Source organism: Uranotaenia lowii, chromosome 3, assembly GCF_029784155.1.
Source record: "Uranotaenia lowii strain MFRU-FL chromosome 3, ASM2978415v1, whole genome shotgun sequence".
NCBI lineage: Eukaryota > Metazoa > Arthropoda > Insecta > Diptera > Culicidae > Uranotaenia > Uranotaenia lowii.
Window position 1 is genome coordinate 298,376,092 of NC_073693.1, and position 21,708 is coordinate 298,397,799.

Sequence of the window (21,708 nt, forward strand, 5' to 3'; positions counted from 1 at the left end):
TTTTGTCCATCTTTCGGATTTTGTATAAAAAAAGTTAAATGTAAGCTTTCCTTTTCTCTTCCTTTATTTCCAATTCTATCATCTCACTCTAAGAAAGGAATTGTTTGTTATAAAAAAATTTCTCGTATTGAAATACCATCCCATGCCAAATTTGGTTTTATTGGCGATGTAAATTCTTGATTTATGCATAAACTGGAAAGGAAGTACCAACCCCCTTCCATCGTCCCCTTGGATTGGGGGGGTGAGAACTTAATATTCATAAAAGTATTTCTTGTACTCAAAAAATATTTGATACCAAACTTTATTTCATTTGCCTCAAGTTATGCAAAAAAATGTATGGTTGCCCCCCTTTCCCCTTAATATCTGAAAAAAGGTGGGGCTTCAATTTATAATAGAAACATTTCTCGTATAAAAATACTTTCACATGCCAAATATGGTTCAAATTTGCTCGATCAGATCTCCAGTTATACTGAAAATTGTAAAGGGAGACCTCTCCTCCCCCTTTTCGTCCACCTTTTTGAAGGATTTAGGGATACCAAATATTCAAAGAAGCATTTCTCGTACTCAAATATCGTTCAATACCAAATTTGTTTCCATTTGCAGTTGTAGTTCTTGAGTTATGCAATAAAAATTGTATGGAACTTCCCTCCCTCTTTCCTTTCTCCCCGCTGGAAGAAGGAAGGGGTCTCAAACAATCATTAGAACATGTTACGTTCCCAAAAATCCGCACATGCCAAATTAGGCTCCATTTGCTTGATTAGTATTTGAGTTATGTAAAAATTAAAAAGAGGGCCCCTCCCCCCTTTAAATCTCCCTACTGGAAAGAGGGAGGGGTTTCAAATAATCATAGAAATATTTTTCGTATCCAAATACCTTTCCATGCCAAATTTGGTTCCATTTGCTTAATTAGTTTTTGAGTTATGTAAAAAAATATAAATGAGGCCCCTCCCCCTTTCAACTGCAAAAAGGGAGGGGTCTCAAATAATCATTGAAATAGTTTCCGTATCAAAATTCCTTCCCATGCCAAATTTGGTTCCAATATCTTAAATTGTTTTCGAGTTATATGAAAAATTGTAAGGTAGCCCCTCTCTCCCCTTCCTATCACCCCACTGAGAGGAGGAAGGGGTACCTAATATTCATTGAAATATTCCCCGTTCCCAAATACCACCCCGTGCCAAATGTGATACCATTTGCTTGATTGGTTCGCGAGTTATGCAAAAAAATGTTTTTTGTTTGGGAGGCCCCTCTCCCCCTTCCTGTTAGGGGGAGGGGTCCCAAACCATAATAGGAACCTTCCCCGGCCTCAAACATCCCCACCTGCAAAGTTTCACGTAAATCGGTTCAGTAGTTTCTGAGTCTATAGGGAACAGACAGAAAGACAGACAGACAGACAGACAGACAGACAGACAGACAGACAGACAGACAGACAGACAGACAGACAGACAGACAGACAGACAGACAGACAGACAGACAGACAGACAGACAGAAATTCATTTTTATATATATAAATTTCATAATTTCTCGATTGCTTTATTTCTTGATGCAAGGCAAAAATGTTATTGTGGAATGTATCAACAAGAAATAAATATGCTCTCTTTAGCTATAACATCACTCAAATGAAAATAAATTAAATAGATCGGAACGGGCTCACCAAGACAAGATAACGGGTTTAATTTCCAGCAAAGTTCTATCGAGTAAAATTCCGTCTATATCTTGATGTTCTTTTTTGGCCGATTTCGTGGCGCTTCGTTTACCGGTAGCAAGTTCCATGAAGTTTAGTAGAGCCATCGTCCAATTTGATGAAAAACATTAGCACGTTTTGACGACATTATTTCTAATCTACCTGTCCACATTGTGGTCCGATTTTGCGTTTTTCAATTTTAAACTTTCACTTCCAGAAAAAAAAACATCTAACGAGATACTTTTCGCGGAGCTGTCATAAACACGAGCGATCACTATTTTTTCTCATGGCCAACTCCATCTCAACTGGGATTTTTCCTTCTATTAGTAATCCCCTACCTATAAATCCTTCAAAAACTAAGGCTCTATTTTTTGGAAAACAGTTGCCTTTCTCAAATTCGCCACAAGTAGTTCTCAACAATACGGTAATTCAGTTTGACGACTATGCTGAAACCTTGGTATAATTTTTGATCGGGATCTTTCCTGGAACCGGCAAGTAAATGCTCAATGCTGCAAAATTTATGGTTCGATAAAAAGGTTAAACTTAAAGACATATCAACTATCAAACTAAATCAAAACTGTTCAAAACTAACGTGTTCCCTTTATTTATATATGGTGATTTTCTATATTCTAATGCTTCTGAACGATCTCTGAACAGAGTAGGATCGCCCTCAATTCCTGTGTACGATATGTTTTTAAAATTATCACGGTTTTCTCGAGTGTCACATCTACAGAAACTTCTCATCGGTTGCTCATTTGAAAACTTTTATAAATATCGTTCTTGTGTAGTAATGCATAGAATCTTAAAAACGGGTAAACAATATTATTTGAAAACCTTGCTCGCGCCACTAAGAAACTCACGAACTGGGAATATCTTGATTCCTTCGCATAGTTCATCTCACTATGGAAGAACATTCTTTGTCAGGGGCATGTTAGTTGGAATAATCTTCCCAACAATTAAAAAATAATTAATAATAAATCAGAGTTTAAGGAGAAGTTGCTTGAAGAATTCAAGGAGTAAAACAAACAAATAGATAAATGAAACTAGAACAAACTGAGGGAACGATTAGTTTTTAAGAAGCAGAAATACAAGTGAAGTACTACATACGTATGTACGCCAAATTGTAACAAATTAAAAGATTGTTATCTTACGTTGAAAGAATAAACAATTAATAATAATAATAACAATAATAAACAAAAATTAAACATTTAATTCTTGAAAATTTTCAAAATATGCATTTTTTAAGTTTTAAGAAAAAATACTTTTTTTAAAATAAGTTTTTCTTTCTCAAATGTTAGAATTTTATTCACAAGACTTAATTCTAAGATATAAATACTTTTTGCTCAGTGTTATCGGCCTTATCGGTAAAAATTGATGTCCTTTTTAAGTGAGAACATCTTGAAAGAAGAATCTTGAATATCATGAAATTTTATAGACGGATAGTAAGTTGGAAGAAATGAAAGATGGTACAAAAGGAGCGGGAATAATTTATTAGATGCATCATCATCACATACTAAATTTTTGTTCGAGCACAGGAAAACTACTCATCATAAAAAATGTTTAAACTTTACTGCCGAAATTCAAGAGTATATATTTTCCTGTTACTCGACATGCAATTAAAATAGTTGTTGTTTTATTTTCAATGATTTTTTCAAATAAATTCTTTTAGAAATTTTCCCATTATGTCAAATTTTGCCCCTGTTTCCTAAATTATTGTCAGACTAAACTCACTAGAGAAATCAGTAATAATAGTTTTTTAAACTACTGAAAATACTTTTGTCTCAGATGTTTATTTGTTTTTCAATAATTCAACATCATTTATAATTTAACATCATTTTGATTAAAAAAAAATGGAAATGGATTAATTTGAGGTTATTCTTGGAATACCAAAAAATAAAATAAGTTGAACTGACAAATGTGATAAAAATGAAATAAAAATAAAAATAAAAGACTAAACCTGACAAAAAATACAAATTAACGATTTACATTTATTTAAAAATTACTGTTTAAAAATTATAATGTCAATAGTAATTTGTAAAATATTTGTTTTTAATCTTCGGAGCTTTTCAAAATGTGTGCTTCGGATTTCAAATGGTGAATCTAAAAATAGAAACCAAATTTCTGCTTTGCCTTAAAAATTCAATCGAATGAATGATGAATCGAATGATGAATCGAATGAAAATCAGTTGGCATCTCGATGAAGTTTCATATAATTTACATTTATGTAATCTTTCTTAGAACTCTAACGAATGAACAATTTATTTAAGTTTAAGATGGTTTGAAGAAAACTTAAAAAATAATATAAAGGGTGGCTGAAATATTTTGAAACGAATATTCTGAATGGATTAATTCAGAAGGTCCTGCATTATATCATCGATAGAGGGAAAAAAAACTATACCATCTATCGCATCTTCAAAAAAACTGATTGCTGCTAACAGATGGCGATATAGCAACGTGTCAAATTTTTGGTTTGGTCGTAATGAAATTATATAGAGTTAAAAAAGTATAAGAAATCTTGAAATGAATAGTTGAGTCATTAGAATCATATAAAATAGCCCACAAAACTAATTTTAAAATTTCCAACGATCGTTTTGAACCAATTTTTATTTTTTGGCTGGGCTACCAGATGTCTCCAAAACACAAAGAAAAACTGTCAATTAAAACCAAAAAAAAAACAATATTTAGGTCAGTTTTGAACAAGTCGTATGAACTATTTGACATGTTTCAAGAAAAATGCTATTAAAGTTTCGTAACACTTTCGTCGGGTTGCTAATGTTGTTTGGTTTTGATCACCGCACTTTTCTATGGTTTTCTTCGATTGATAACTTTTCGGTGATTTTTTTAGGACGAAATTAAAACTGCTGTTTTTTTTTACATTTCGGCCTACTGAGCTTCAGCCATCTTCAGAAGAAAAACTTGTTTTGCTGCGTGTTTACTTAACGGCCGTCTCTTAATATTATGAGACGGCCGTTAAGGAAACACGCGGCAAAACAAGTTTTTTTCTGAAGATGGCTGAAGCTCAGTAGGCCGAAACGTAAAAAAACAGCAGTTTTAATTTCGTCCTAAATAAATCACCGAATTTTTACTTATACCTCAAAGCTTGTGACTAACATACTCTTCCGAACCCGTTTGTAGTGGGAAAGTCCATAGAGAAACATGCCGGTAAAATAGATGGAGCGTTTTTCGATCGTGTCAGAAGTGGTACGTCTTGAAGATACGAAATAGAGAACAGGGCAAGAAGCTAGAATATATGAAGAAGTTAACCGATGGAACCCCCATAGAAGTAGGTAATCATCCCAATCTAAACCAGCGAAAGTTTGTCGTTAGATGTTCGGAAGTGATCGATATGACCGAGGCGGAATTATTGGCAGAGTTGCTATCGCAAAAAAATCACCGAAGTGCGAAGAATAACCAAAAAATCGACAAAAGGTATAATCGGCACACTTTAGTTTTGACCATCTACAGTATGATCGTCCCTGAGTTTGTGGATTTTGGCCTCCTCCGAGTCCGAACCCGCGTTTACATACCACAGCCATTGTTATGTCGTCTTTGTTTCTCCTACGGTCATCCGAAGAAACGCTGCCCGAATGATCGTAGATGCAGTATTTGCAGCACCTCAAAACACGATAGCAGTGAATGCACAGGCTCCAAATTTTGTTATACGTGCCAATCACACGACCACTCTCCATCTGAGCGCACATGTCCGAAATGGATTGAAGAATCTAACGCCCTTCGAATCAGTGGCGACCCTAAGGGTCCAGCGCCGATTGACCGGCGCATAGGGCTGAGATAAAAGATCTCCACTGCTGGCGATCCGGAGCCAGCGTCTTCACTTGCTGCCAGCCGAGGTTCTCGTCAACTGTGCGGATTTCAGCGGCTAGACTTCGCCGCCACGAGCTTTTGGGCCTGCCTCTTCTTCGATGCCCATCTGGATTTCAGTCAAGCCCCTCTCTGCAAATCTCGTTTTCATCTCTTCGCAGCGTGTGCCCAGTCCATCTCCACTTACGTTCCCGAATCTCGATTTCTAGCGCCTTTTGATGACACCGGCGATGAAGTTCAATGTTTGAGATCCAGTTGCCAGGCCACCAAGCGCGGATGATGTTCCGCAGGCAGCGATTCACAAAAACTTGCAGTTTTCGCGTCGTCACCGCATATGTGCACCGAGTTTCACACCCGTACAGCAATACGGATTTGACGTTTGAGTTGAAGATTCGGATCTTAGTTCGTAGAGAGATCTGGCGTGACCGCCAGATGTTTCGGAGAGTCGCAAACGCAAATCGGGCTTTTCTGATCCGGGTTTCGATGTCCTTCTTGGTACCACCATCAGGCGTAATCTGGCTACCAAGATACTGGAAGCACTCCACTGTCTCAACCTGTTGTCCAGCTACCACGAAATTGGAACGATTTTCTGTATTGATTTCCATCGACTTGGTCTTTCCGACATTGATTTTGAGACCTGCTGCCTTGGAGCTTTCGGTGAGGTCGTCGAGTTTGCTCTGCATGTCTTGTTGTGTTTGGGCGAGCAAAACAATATCGTCTGCCAGGTCAAGGTCGTTCAGTTGTTCCATGGTTGAAGGATTCCACGGCAATCCTCGGTTTGGTCTACAGTCAATCGATCCAGTCAAGATCTTATCCATTACGATGAGAAAAAGCAGCGGTGACAAAATACATCCATGTCTTACTCCAGCAGTTACCGGGATTGGTTCGGACAAGACACCGTCGTGCAAGACCTTGCACGAAAATGCCTCGTACTGTGCTTCGATGAGATGGACTAGTTTCTCTGGGACCCCTCGTCGTCTAAGAGCAGCCCAGATGTTTTCGTGGTTCAGTCGGTCAAATGCTTTTTCGAAATCAACGAACACCAGCAGAAGAGAGTCCTGGAATTCGTTGATTTGTTCCAGTATTATTCGTAGCGTTGTGATGTGGTCCACACATGATCGTCCGGATCGGAATCCAGCTTGTTGCCGTCGGAGTGTAGCGTCGATTTTCTCCTGGATCCTGTTCAGGATCACTTTGCAGAGTACTTTGAGGGTTGTACAGATCAACGTTATGCCTCGCCAGTTACCGCACTCTGTTAGGTCTCCTTTCTTTGGGACCTTTACGAGGATACCCTGCATCCAGTCGGCCGGGAATGTTGCAGTATCCCAGATGTCAGCGAAAAGACGGTGCAACATTTGTGCTGACAAGGCAGGGTCGGCTTTGAGCATTTCAGCAGGAATGCAATCGATTCCAGGTGCTTTGTTGGATTTCATGTCCTTGATTGCCGCTTCTATGTCAGCCAGCGAGGGCGCTTCCGAGTTGACGCCATTAATGCGACTTACTGTGGGCGCCTCGAGCTGCGGGTTCTGTTGGCCATTGCTATTTGTAACTCGAAAAAGTTGATCAAAATGCTCAGTCCAACGCTTGAGCTGATCTGTTCGATCTGTCAGCAGCTGACCTGCTCGGTTTTTCAGCGGCATTCTTGCATTAGTCCTTGCACCACTAAGGCGGCGGGAAATATCATATAATAATCGGATATCTCCAATGGCGGCGGCTCTTCCTCCCTCTTCGGCTAGGGAGTTTGTCCAGGCTTTCTTGTCTCGTCTACAAGCTCGTTTAACTGCCTTTTCCAGCTCCGCATATCGTAAGCGGGCGGCTGCTTTGGCTGACCCGGTACATGCCTGCTCAATTCCGACTTTCGCCTTTCTCCGATCATCGATCATCCTCCAGGTTTCATCCGACATCCATTCACTTCGTCTTCCACAAACTTTACCGAGAGTACCATGGCTCGTCGTGATAAAGGCATTCTTGATTCCACACCACTGTTCTTCGACTGTTCCGTCTGTCGGCAGCTCCGAGGCTCGGGATTCTAGCTGTTCAACGTATGCCCTTTTCACCTCTGGATTCTCCAACCGGCGGACGTCGTATCGACACCCGACTTTCTCCTCGCGCCGTTGGACACGCGCAACTCTCAGTCGTATCTCGCCAAGGACGAGGTGATGGTCAGATGCAATGTCTGCGCTGCGTTTGTTGCGGACATCAAGAAGGCTCCTTCTCCATTTTCGGCTGATGCAGATGTGGTCAATTTGATTTTCTGTTCGGCCATCTCGGGATACCCAAGTGACCTTATGTGCTGGTCGATGGGGGAAGAGCGATCCACCGATCACCATGTTGTTGTTGCCACAAAATTCTACAAACAGCTCTCCGTTTTCGCTCATCTGTCCTAGGCCATGGCGCCCCATGATGCGCTCAAGGTCCTGATTATCGGAGCCAATCTTTGCGTTGAAGTCGCCTAAGTGGATTTGAATGTCACCCTTCGGAATTCTCTCAACCACGCTGTTCAATTGACTGTAAAACTGCTCTTTCTCCTGCAAATCGGCAACGTCAGTTGGCGCATAACACTGGACCATTGTAAGGTTTCTAACCCGTGTTCTGAATCTGGCTACGATTATTCTTTCGTTTATCGGTTCCCATCTTATGAGGGCCGCATGGGCCTGCGGGCTTAACAGGAAACCAACTCCTCGTTCCCGAGTAGCATGTTCTCCTCGTATGCCAGAGTAAAGCAGTACTTGCCCGGACTGTGTCTTGTGTTCTCCAGTGTTAGGCCAACGGACTTCGTTCAGTCCCAATATCTCTAGCTTGAGGCGGCTAGCTTCTCTAGCAAGTTGAGCCAGCTTTCCTGGCTGGGCAAGGGTCAAAACATTCCAAGTTCCAATTCTAGTCCGTGTTTTCATGCTAAAAGTCGTTGCCAAAGTTCCAATTCGGTTATTTCTTCTCTCAGTTTCTGTAACAATAAAAGATTTCAGGAGCAGTAGGTTGTTAGCCTAAAGTCCCTATCCCGCGATGGGGCTGCCATCTTGGACTTAGCTGGCGGGAGCCGCATTTCATAAATTCAGCCGCTTGCTGCAAGACAGACGCTGTTTGAGCCGCCCCTAACCTGGAGAACAGACGCTCGGTTGTTGTTGCACGCCGCCCCTGACCTGGGGAACAGACGCGTGCGGCCACCTTCTCAGTCTGCATGCGACCAAAGCATCCACCGGGGTTGGGTACCCGATCTCCGCTTAGGTTACTCGCACCCCAGCCGGCACCGCGGGGAGGTAGAGATAGGAGTTGTGAATAAGAGGTGATATGACCACTATGGGGTCTCGTGTTGCACATTATCCACCGTTTACCAGCCAAGCTTCGAATCAGTGTAGAACAAAATTTGCCTCTTATCACAGCACGCCAACAAGTAAAAAACAACACAAATAAGAACAGTTATGCCAATATAATCCGATCACAAAACGACCCACAAACTCCACACCACTCGGAAAAAAACCAGCAGCAACAACAACAACCGGAAGAAAAAACAACAAAACAGCAGCAACCAAAACGTGACCATACTACTTCGGCAACTGGACCACCAGCTATCCAACCGACAACCTCTTCACCCCCTCGGAAGAAGAACTCCCCCCTTGTTTCTCCACCCGACTCCACGAACAATAGAGTTGGGCAAGAGAACAATATGTTAGCTTCTGCCGCACAACGGCAAAATACTGTGTTAAGAATCCCACTTTCCCTCCCAAACTCCCTCCAACATCCTCTAACCCTTTCCAACCCCCTAGTTTTAAATTTAAATCAAAATTGAACCCCGGCACATAAAAACTTTGTAAAAGTAAATTGGCCTAATAAAGATTAATTAGTTAATAATAATAAGAAGTGCCAAATTTTGGAAAACGGAATGCAAAAGTGATACTTGAAAGTAACCCGCTTTGAGATGTCTAGAATCAGTTTTGATGGGTAAGACTTATCGTCAAGAATGTTTCTAATTGACTGGATATATCCGATTTTTCCACAGACGGTAACCGTTCAAAACGTGCAATAACTTATTGTAAACTGTTACTTATTTCGAATGCCTCAGTAGTGCAAAAATAAAAGTATGAATAAAAGTTTATCACCGGTACTTTTTATACGGTTTTTCCTTATTGACTTTTTTCAAATTTTTTTTTTAATTTTAAATTTACGCAACGTTTCGGGTTACTCTGGGGGACATCTGATGATGGGTGAAGAAAAATAACCCGAAACGTTACGTACATTATAGAAAAAAGGGCAAAGCACACAGATTTATCTGAAACTTTCTGAAAGAAAATTCAGTTTCTTGATCAACGAACAATAAAAGATTATTAAGCATTAGTTTTAAACAAAAAGTGTTTTTTTAAGTAGTTTTTTTAAAGGTTTTGATTGATATCCTTAACCTGAACTATAGTTTATAACTGACAGGCTCACGTACTCCTAACAATAAACATTAAACATTAAACATTAAAGGTTTTGATTAAATGTTTCGAAATTTAAAACACGTTTTCCTCGATTCGAGTCAACTGCTGGATTCACCCTTATGAAATTTTTCGCGAGTTTTTTTTTCTGATCGTGAGGTTTGACAGCTCTACACGCTAGTGGTGAGATTTCTTAGTAAAATAGTTTCTTCTATCGATCCATTCTGGATACCAATCTCAAAATTACTAGCCATCACCTCCAAACGATTATGACCTCAAGTTATATGATGTGATTTTTATTTTAAACTTAAATTCTTAATTCTTCAGAAATACAAAATCTTGGTCTCGATTTGTTTTTCTAACATATGGATTTAGATTGTGATTCTAAGTTCAAAGTTTTAAATTTTTGCATGTGTAAGATTCTAAAATTTCATATAAGTAATAATGAAATTCGATAAAATTGCTATCTAATTGATTATCTCTTTAATAATTTTACTTTAACATACAGCAAAAGTGCAACAAATGAAGAAGAAAACTACAAAAACAGTTTTATAAAGCAAAATTTAAACATCCGGAGCAAATCACTAAGAGATTATAACCGGAATTGGATTCACCTTCTGCCACTTTTCCGGGATCCGGGCATCGTACATGGCATTGAGCGATTGCCTCAGGTAGCTGCTCATCACGATCGTCCCGTCGATGGCCAGCTTCAGGTCGCACAGATTCGTATGGACCGTATTGATGACCCGCTGAATCCGGTCGATTTCCTGTCTGCAATTTGGGATACAAACCGTGTGAGGGAAGAACGTGGATGAAAGAACGAAAAAAAAACAACGGGAAGAAAAATGGAAAGCTGCGATTATTTGATTTGTTATCGCAGGATTGTGTTTATTTCTGCTCGCTGCGGATATTTATTGGCTATTTACAGTATCGGGGATTGATATAACTTTCTCTGTACGAATTCCATGAGCATGTTCAGGGGGGGAGAGATAAATTTAGCAGCTTCATTTAATCATGCACTCGGATGTATGATACAGATAGCTAGTAACCACGCTTAGTAGGAATTGATTGGAGGAAATGTACAGCTGGATCGGATATAATTCGATCAAGAAATCTAAATGTTGATAACATTAAGAATGTTAACGATAGCGAAGTTTGAAAAATAAATATTTTCCGCTGTTGATAAAATCCAAACAGATGCCGCATGTTGAGAGATTTTCAAAAAAAAATATACTACCTTGAAGTGGAATAACGTGGTAACAGTTATATTGCTGGTGCTTGAATCATGAAAGTGCTTTCACATTCTTGCCATAAGACTGCCCATCATAAACTTACTCTGTCGAGACTTTTAGTTGGAAGTTTGTTGGCCAATCTATTCAAAAACAATATAGAATACATGGTAATATGGCTATATGACATCTCCTAACTATGTTTTAGGCAAAAGAAATAGTGATCAGAGCGTTAAAAATTTACGGCATTTGAGATGGCTACTGTTTGTTTTTTCAATCATCATCAGGGATCATCAGAAGGCTGATAAATATCATTGTCAAAATCTCAACGATATTAAGCATAGTTTTATAGCAATAGCCAAGCACTCTTTATAATCCGAACATAGACATTTATTATTTGTCCAGCGTTTCGGTGCTTGTTGGTACCATCTTCAGGGAAAAATAATGTATCTGTTTCTTGTTAATTTACCTGAGATAAGTCTATTGTCACATTTGCTGGTCGATCGATTTTGGTCGTTTATCTATGGTGATTACAATCTACTGTCAGTAGCTTGTGACCGCCATAAATAAATATTCGAAATTTCCGTATTATTGTTATATAGTTGAGCTGCTAGCTAGATTTAAGGTGTTCCATTACGTTTAAGCACGATTTTGATACAACCCTGCTCATTCCGGATGACGTTCACTGCTGATTTTCGCTGTGTGTAGATGTTTACAGCTTAAATTGAAACACCAAGTATCGTGAGCTAAAGTTTTCATAATTTTCGTGAAGATGAGAAGCATTTTCCAGAAAAAGCTCCATGATCTAAAGAACAAAAATCTTTTTATTCTTAGAGCTTCGGAAAAGTCGATTGATATTTGTCAAAACCCGTTTTTGACTAAATATGGCAAGAACTGTTCTGCTCATTTTCGGAGAACAGATTTTTTTAAATGACAACAACAAGTTGCAGGGGTAGATATTTTGCGGTTTTGTTAATGATTTTTTTTATTCTTTTTGATATTGCAGTCTGTATATTCATGCAATCCCATCATTGCACCCACCCGCGCTCGATTTGGAAATAATGGAGACTTATCATGTGGATGATGGTTCTACAACAGTAAGCATGTTTTTTTAATAATGCATTGAATGTTGGACAAGAAGAGGTGATAAGTGATGAATTAGAAGAAGCTTTATTGTATTGTCATGCTTCCAACAACCAGAAAAAATATGGTGTATTCAGTCATGATCATGAATCATGATCCAGAATGATCTTTTTGAAGAAAAATTGAGGCTCGCCTAGAAGAATCAACTGTCAGAGTTGAAAAAAAAATAATTGAAACTTTATTGTGGCCTTACTTAAATCGATATTTAATAGCTTCAATTCCGTTTGAACATCCTGCGCGAGATTAGATGCCAATAAGTACAACAATATGTTAATTAAAGCGAAGCTTCAGAAGAAGATGATATTGATTATTATCATTCTTTGCACTTTTAAATTCATTCTATATTCGAAATATTTTCAACTATTGGTGATTAAGTGATAAAATTAAGATAAAAATAAAACACAACAAAAACTTTTTCAGATTGCATAACAAAAAATATAATGAAGAATTTTTGAGAAAACTAGTTAAACAAAAAAATGCACCTATGAATCGAACCCATGCCATCAGTGGACCAGCGATTACCGTCTTACCATGCTAACCACTCGATCACCGAGACGAACATTTATTTCCTTTTAATTATGATATTTTTGACGTGTTTTGAGATTATTGACATCTTCGATATATGTCAATAAGCAGTTCTGCTTTCTTTATGAACGAATGAAACAAAATTACAAATATTGACGCTCTCTGGATCCACAACTATAAATGTAACAGCTTATATTCCAACTTCTTCAATTTAACATGAGTTCATTCTTGCTGAATTACTTAACGCATCCAGTGGCTGATTACAAGAACGCTAATTGAAAAATAAAACTTTCTCTGACAGCTTCAGTTACTCTCTGGAGCCACGATTTTCGCACTTCATCGTTTGAAGCTACCTCGATTTTTTGCGTTATTCATCATGCGTTGAAATACGGTTATTGAAAACAACCTTCACTACTGTTCGATTTTTGGTGACTCAAATCTCTTTCAAACATACTTTGCTTGAATAAGCTCGGCCTGAAAAGATATCGTTAAAAAAATCGAAAAATTTTGAATAAAAAATATATTTTTTATTTTGAACTCTTCTAACTTTTTTGGGTTAGCCTCTTCGATATTGAAGTCTTCAACAAAATTGCTACATTTTTTACAATCTAAAAACTTGCCAAAGACATGATTGCTCTAAAATCAAAATTACAAATAATAATTTTTCTATCTCACTACTAGGTGATTGAATCATTTTTATCAAAAGCTCATTTTAAAGTGCTTTAAATGTAAGAAAAATGTCTCGAAAACACTATGGGTCTAAAACGCTCCGTTTTTTCGTAAACAATTTTGATCACCTTTTTACATCGTTTTCGTCTGTGTGAGCGTTTGTAATTTCACTGCATTCGAATTAAATTCACGGCCGATGGTTTCTTTCTAATTTTCATTCAGCATTCTGATCGATCGCACAAATCGGTCATCTGAAATGCTTATGTGAATAATGAATATCTCCATAAAATTATAAGATTTGTATTTACAAATGAATCAGACGATATAAACTTTTATAACAAAATATAATGACTGATAAAAAAAAATCTTAAATTTCTCGACGAAACACGCCAACTTGACTCTTTTAACAAAAACTTTCCCCAAGGGGTTGTGCTGATGTGCCTATCCTTGCTGAAGTATATGAAGCATGTTGAGAATTACTTATATTGATTATAATATTTTCGGAGGAAAGCAGCTTCTTGGACAGAAAAAAGTTTGAGCGGAAACCGGGTCCGGTGGACACAACTTTGGACCGGAAAGTCATGCGTACTTACGCCAGTTAGAAAATAGCCTCAGTTCAGGATGTGACCAAAAACGTGGATCCCCACTCAGCACTGTCAATCGCCAAGTTAAGATTGGGCCCAAAGACATTTAAGAAGCAAAAGATGGCGAAGCCGAGTAAAAAATAAGCTGATTTCGTCAAACCAAGAGCACGTTAATTGTATGATCAACTGCTGTGTGGAAAATCGGTGTGGGTTATCATCGACGACGAAGCCTATTGATAGTTTGATTACAAAACGCTTCCGGGTGACCACTGTTCGGGATGACCAAAGTATTGACGAGACGGAGGTATAAATTTTTACCAAAAAGTTTGGTAAAAATCAAGACATAGCCAAGCTTCACTCATAGCTTTCTTCCCGAACCGTTCGTGGTTTTAAGGTTGATGGGACATTAGACTGAGTCGATTTGGGGTCATTTTTGAATTTCTCAAACCCTGGGGTCTTGAAAGCTTCGTTTTGGTCCAAAACTCATCCATGATTTTTTGCAGAATTTTTAAGTAACGTTTACATGAGTAAATTTGTACTTTTAGGTTTGTATGGGAAAATTGAACATTCTGTACTGAAAAATCAACATCATTTTTGTTTCTTCTGAGGAACCGAGCCTGCAAATGGTTTTCCTGCCAATTTATAAATTTCTTCAAGGAAATTTTCCGCTGAACAACTTTGTAGAATATCAAAACTTCGTGACTTTTTCGACAAAAAAAGATATTAGCTTTTTAACAGGTGTATGTCTTTTGGCATTGATAAACGATAAATTCAATTGACACCACTGCTGAATGCCTAGCGAGGTATTGCAAGACTACTTTTCATGCCATACTTTGTGGGGCACAAGCAGTGGTGTCAATTGAATTTATGGTTTATCAATCCAAAAAAACATACACCTGTTAAAGAGCTAATAACTTTTTTGTCTAAAAAGATTCGAAGTTATGATATTCGACAAAGTTGTTCAGCGGAAAATTTTCTTGAAGAAATTTGTAAATTGGCAGGAAAACCATTAGCAGGCTCGGTTCCACAGAAGAAATAAAAATGATGTTGATTTTTCAGTACAAAATATTCAATTTCCCCATACAAACCTTAAAGTTCAAATTCACTCATGTAAACGTTACTTAAAAATTCTGCAAAAAATCATGGATGAGTTTTGGACCAACTCGAAGGTTTTAAGACCCCAGGGTTTGAGAAATTCAAAAATGACCCCAAATCGACTCAGTCTAATGCTGCATACATTTAGGGGCAAAAATTATAACAATTGCTAAATAGTTCAAGCTTCAAAATACAAACGAAATTTTACCATCACACATTCTCCTAGGCCTTCCCACTATTTCAATTTTAATTTTTTCTTCAAAGTTCACTATTTGATATGGTTCCTATTAATTTTTTTCAGTACGGATTTACTCTTGGAAAATGTCCTTATTTTTTTAATATAAAAAATTTATCATTAAATGACTATAAAAATAGCACTACAAACCCCGTTCGATTATGGCAACACTCCCGTACATTTTGTGTTGCCAAAATCAAATGTTGCCAAAATTGAACGGTTTTTTCTCAACTTTTTTTTTTAGCAAAATGTTATTTTTGGTCAATTTTCTACCATTTGTAATTATTTTTTAATTTTTTTCATCATGTTTTTGATGCATTTTCCGCTTTTCTTGTTTTATTTATAATGTTTGTTTTATTTGTCATATTTACAGTTTTTGTCATTCTTCATCATTTTTTATTTGTTTTGTCATTTTCTGTCATTTTGTTTAAATTTGTTTTTTAACTTTTTGAATTTTTCATCATTTTGTCATTTTTGAGTAGTTTATAAATTTTTTGAAAAACTTTTGTTTTTATTGTTGCCTTTTATCACCATTTCAGATCATAAAAACGTATTTATGATGTTTGTCTAAATCAAATTGGCCCTGTTATAACGAAAACTTGAAGGTAATGTTGTTTCTAAAAACCGTTCGATTTTGGCACATGTTCCAAAATCGGATGTTGCCAAAATCGAATGTTGCCAAAATCGAATGTTGCCAAAATCGAATGTTGCCAAAAACGAACGGGGTCTGTATAACTATACATATACAAAGAAAAAAAGTTGGTCTTTCACATTCAACAACCCGTTTGCTTCTAAATGCTTTTTGAACAATTTCGAATTCGAAATAAGTCAAAAAACGTGTATACGATTTGTATACGCCGATTCACCTGTTAGGAAAACTGCTCCATCCTTCTGCTGAACGTTAAAACAAAACCAGTTCGGAAACCAACGAAGGATAATACAATACATAGCTCAGAGTTGTCTCTTGAGTCGCTCTTCACAGAAAGCATTCAGAGGTGATAAGCGACAACTTGTATTTTCAATGTCGCTTATCATCGTTGAATTGATAGGGAGAACTGTACAAGACGCACCAGTTAAGCATAATCGCTATTTACAGCGATACCCATCATCTATGAACCAAATTGAAAGTTCATGACGATTCAGTGATCACATTTACATCTTATCAAAAAAAAAATATGTTAAAAACACGATTTTGGTAATATTTTTGTGAAAATCTTAAACAGCCAGAAAACAAGCCGCGGGGTAGAACGCCAAAACTACCCGATCAGGAGGGAAAAATAAAATTATATCAAATTGATACTATTTATTTTCTATCTGAATGAGTTATAATTCAGTACTCTTAGGATGTTAAAATATCTCAAATTATATAAAAAAATCTATACGATCATAGCTAAATTATATCAGTTTTTGATATGCTCCTATCAAGATTATATCTCGTTCAGATAGCACAGTTTGATATTGGACAGAACAAATACTATCAAAAATATAACTTATCAAGATATGAATGCTTCGAGATAATTTTCTAGAAGAATGTCAGTAACCCACACTATTTGCTAAAACCATGCTCCATTTTTGGTTTCCGAACATTTCGATTCAATTTTATGAATCTGTTGAGCGAAACTCAATTAAGTGCGGTTTGGGCCGTTGACTTCGATGTCCGTGTTTCATAAAAAGTTGTACGTATATTAAAATAAGATATATTCATTTAATTTTAGGACAATCCGAAAAAAATCTTGATCATCGAAAATAAGTTCAACCACATTCAAGTCTTTCAATTAGAATAAGATATAATTCAGATTGGAGAAACTTAAAATTGAAACGTTTGAATACTTAGTTATAACTGCATCATATAAATATATCTTGGTGAGATACGTTTGAGTTATTATTTTGATATGCTCTTCTGATCGGGTAGTGGACCCGATCAGGAGAGCATATCAAAATAATAACTCAAACGTATCTCACCAAGATATTTACATCTGATTCAGTTATAATAAAGTACTCCAAATTTTCGATTTTAAGTTTCTCTAATCTGAATTATATCTTATTCTGATTGACAAACTTGAATGGGGTTGAGCTCAAATTCAATGATCAAGATTTTTTTCGGATTGTCCTAAAATAAAATGATTATATCTTATTTTAAAATACGTAAATCTTTTTCTGAAACACGGACATCGAAGTCAACGGCTCAAACCTTACATTAACGAGTTTCGCTCAACAGATTCATAAAATTGAATCAAATTTTAGGGAAACCAAAAATGGGGCATGGTTTTATCAAATAATGTGGTTTATTGGCCTTCCACTAGAAAATTTTCTCGAAGCACTCATATCTTGATAAGTTATAACTATGCTATCTGAACCAGATATAATCTTGATAGGAGCATATCAAAAACTGATATAATTTAGCTATGATCGTATAGATTTTTTTATATAATTTGAGATATTTTAACATCCTACGAGTACTGAATTATAACTCATTTAGATACAAAAAAAAGTATCAAAATATCTCATTTTGATATAATTTTGTTTTTCCCTCCTGATCGGGGACAGAACGCACCATACCGGTTGGGTGGTGAGAAATGTGACAGTGATTATACGGAATATAGTAATTAAAACATCAAATTTCATGATCATCGTATTTTTGCAAACTAACCATACTTTGGCAAAAAATCATTTTTTATTGCTTAATTTAACGAAAATGTTGCTGTTCAAAATTCTTTTTTTTTATCCTTATAGGTAAAACGCCTTCAGGTAGGCAACGGAATTCAATTTCTTGACTGATATCGCGGCAAACATGGCTGCAGATAACTTCTTCGAGTCAAATATTGGTGCACCTTTTAAATTCAAACATGGACGAAATTTGTTATAATTGTGCATTCTTATCGTAATTTGGGAGTCAGCAAATCAACAGAAATACATTTTGTTTCGACATTTGGTATTTCTGAAAAGTTAACTGTATTCAAAATTTGAGTTTAAAACACGTGGTTTTGCGGGCATTCTGCTCCAATTTTGTTATGATTGATTTTTGTTAAAATTTGTGGGAAGTCAGTGAAATATAATAAAATATTTCTAGTCATTTGAAAGTGCATACGAGTGTTATAACGAAAAGCTGCAGTTGGATGAGATAGCGCAGACTGGTTTACCATAAAACTTTATATGTTACCCAAAAAAAATAACAAGTTTTAGGCAGAATCCATTAATCCTTCTGTTTCTTAGAATTAAAGTCGTTTTTGTGAACTTTTCATCTAAAAAATGATGAAAAAGCTAATTTGCTACAATTAAAATAGCTTAGCTTAGCTTGATTAACTACTCACATCCACCTTAAACCGTAAAACCCGAAATGCATGGTTGAAGAAAATGTATGCATGACTTGTTCAAAAATCTAATTATCATAACAATCATTTCGAGCTCCACGATCGCTGGCGTGGCTCAGTAGAACAAGTTCCACATCGCCAATGGTTGCTACTCCGTGATTGACCGAGGCCATCAATTTTAATCAGAGGTCAAATGAATGGTGCTTGGGATTAGCAGCTCATTCACACTGCTCAAAACTGATGCTCTCTCTTTTCACGCCAATAACGGCGCCGGCCACGTCCTAGTAGTCAATAGATAGATTGGAAGAAAGAGAAAAGGATGAAAGATCTATTTTGTGCTTTAGGACCGAGGTTACCTCTGCATCCTAGCAAAACAATTTCAGTTGGGAGAGGGGTTGAAGGAATTGATTGGGAGACACTTTTGACTAGTGTTACGGTGAACAATAAATTTTGTTTTCCTGACTCATAAAGTTTCTATAGAATGCTTTCAGTTCATTAGCAGGCATGAGTATGTTAGGTTAAATGGTGATAAAAAAAGTTAACGACTATTACCAAGTATAAACATTAATTTTAAAAATTATTATTTTATGTAGTCGCTTAATCCAATGGCATATCAAGTTTAACCGTTTAACCGATTATTTATTTGAGAGCTCTCTATGAAAATCCTAACTTGAATTGCAACAAGTTAAGCAACGATAAATGAACATGAAAATTCGATAATTTTTTGATTGACGATTTAAACACAAATATCATAGCAAAATTTACGATCAAAATAACAGTATACGAAAAAAAAGCTCGGCAAATGTCTCAATTTTTAAACATAGATATTCTTAATCGGAATTATCAAAACTATGACCCATCTTGACCTAAAATAACTCCGGGCCATTTAAGATCTATCTTTAGTCAAATTTTCTGTTGTTTTGTCTCTGTTCAGTTCTGTTTAAATTAGCGGAAGCTTAGATGAAAAAACATTAATTTACGTGTTATACAATGGATTGGAAAAAAAATAAATGAAACGACACTTATCTTTGAATCGGGGTCCAAGAATTGTGAATTCCAAACATCCAAGCTTCCAACATCGTTATTGTTTGTAATCTTTAGTCCAGAGGTTCAACATGCCTGATTTAGTGCTTCAATAATAGATTAGGGGCTACTGGGAATGGGATCCATTTAGTGGTATGAATAAGGTTAAGCAATTGCTTCGGCAGCTTTTACTTAGCTCGAAATCAAGCAAAGCAAAAGCCCAAAGCATTTGCTTAGTTTGGTATGAATAAACATTTGCTTAGCGGATGGGTACTAAAGTCTTAGAACATAGCTTTTGCTTCGAAAAATAGAGCTATCCAACCAGCAGAATCTGAAGTTTTCTAAAGTTAAATGAAAGAAGACGATCAGAAAATTTAAAAGTCCGGCTAAAATAGCCATGAAGTCGACGGTGCGGATAGTGGGTGTAAGAACGACCGGAAAGTTTTTAGTTAACGCGTGCTCGTATGTTGATGTTTAAAGAAAAATGAATACATATTCGAATATAGTTAAACAACAAATGGCCTAACTTTAGCATTTATCATAGCTCTCCCACACGTATTCGGATCGGAATAATCCGGTGTATAAAAAATAGACAATAGGCGCGCATCTTAATTTAATTTATTTTTAATCTTAGAATTATAAAAAAATTATATAAATATGGAAGTTTGAATTATGTTTTAATTATTACAATTTTCTTCCAACTTCAAGCCGATTGGGACTTCTTCCACTATAGCCGGAATTTTTAATTTAGAATATTTACTGATTGATTTGTTTTGTTTCATCTTAGACGAATCATTTCATACAAGACAGGAATATGAAAAAAAAGCTGTATTATCACTCCGACTTTTCTTTATCCATGTTGAAAATGCCTTTTTGAATTGTATTGAAGTGTAATATTGCTAATTTAATAAATTCATGACATTGCTAAAGAATTTTTCATTGGAAAAGTCTGCTACCGAGCATGCTTAGAAAATAAAGCAATTGCTAGGAGATTTGTCGAGCGATTACTTCAGATTTGGGCTTTATTCATACCAAATTAGCTTGTTCTAAAAGTAAAAGCTCCTGACAGAGAAAACAGCTGTCAAAAAAAACTTTATTCATATCAACCGAAGCAATTGCTTTAAGCGACTGCTCGACTGCTCGATTTAGTTTAGCAAAAGCAATTGCTAGGTTTTTTTCATACCACCTATTGACCTCAAGCCGATCCGGAGATTTGGGCTGCTCTGCTGTGACACCGTAAATCTGGGTACAAAATCACCTCGGCCAAACCACAACAAATCCGACTTCATTCCACGTTGCAATTATCAACTCCACCGGAACTTAGAGGATGTTCAGTATTAGGGGACAACTTCCTAATTTGCTACAATTAAAATGAAGAAAAACACCATTCGGAGCCAAAGGTTATTGTATTTTTGAGAAAGAAAGGCATGGGCCATTTTACCTCGCTGGTGCGTCTTGTACAGTTCTCCCCTACATTAAAGATAGGTGATTTGTTACATTCGACTGCCCGTAGGATACAATGAAACAAGATTCTTTGTAGGAACTCTCTCAAGGCTGACAAAATGTCACACGGGATTGTAGCAGAGAGAAAATACACCATGTGCATCTCGGCGGAGATTTCTCTCGCTTGAAGATAAAGAGAAATGATCCAATTTCGGAACATAAGTCAGGGGGGTAAAGATCGCGAAATTCCTGAAATATCCAAAATCGACTGTTAATTCGGTGCTGCAACGTTACCAGGAGACCCTTACGGTGGATCGAGCAAAACAAACCAGGCGTAAAAGTGGAACATATGACCGAAAGCTGCAAGCAAAGGTAATTCGATCAGTTCACAATAATCCTGGAATCTCCTTGCGTGATTTGGCGAAAAAGTTCAAGACGAACCACAGTACAACTCGACGAATTTGTTTGCGAGAAGGCTTGCGGTCGTATCATGCAAGCAAACACCCCAATAGGACGCTGAAACAAAACCTGGTTGCCAA

General features: G+C 36.8%; 1 protein-coding gene across 1 annotated transcript in view; it reads right to left on the reverse strand.

Moving 5' to 3' along the window:
- Positions 1-21,708, reverse strand: part of LOC129753644 (dynein axonemal heavy chain 5-like) — a gene marked incomplete at its 5' end in the record, with an annotated part of 37,178 nt that overhangs the window by 7,786 nt on the left and 7,684 nt on the right. Inside the window, one exon of the mRNA XM_055749479.1 lies at positions 10,527-10,683. Within this exon, the coding sequence (XP_055605454.1) occupies positions 10,527-10,683 (157 nt within the window). The remainder of the gene's footprint in view (positions 1-10,526; positions 10,684-21,708) is intronic.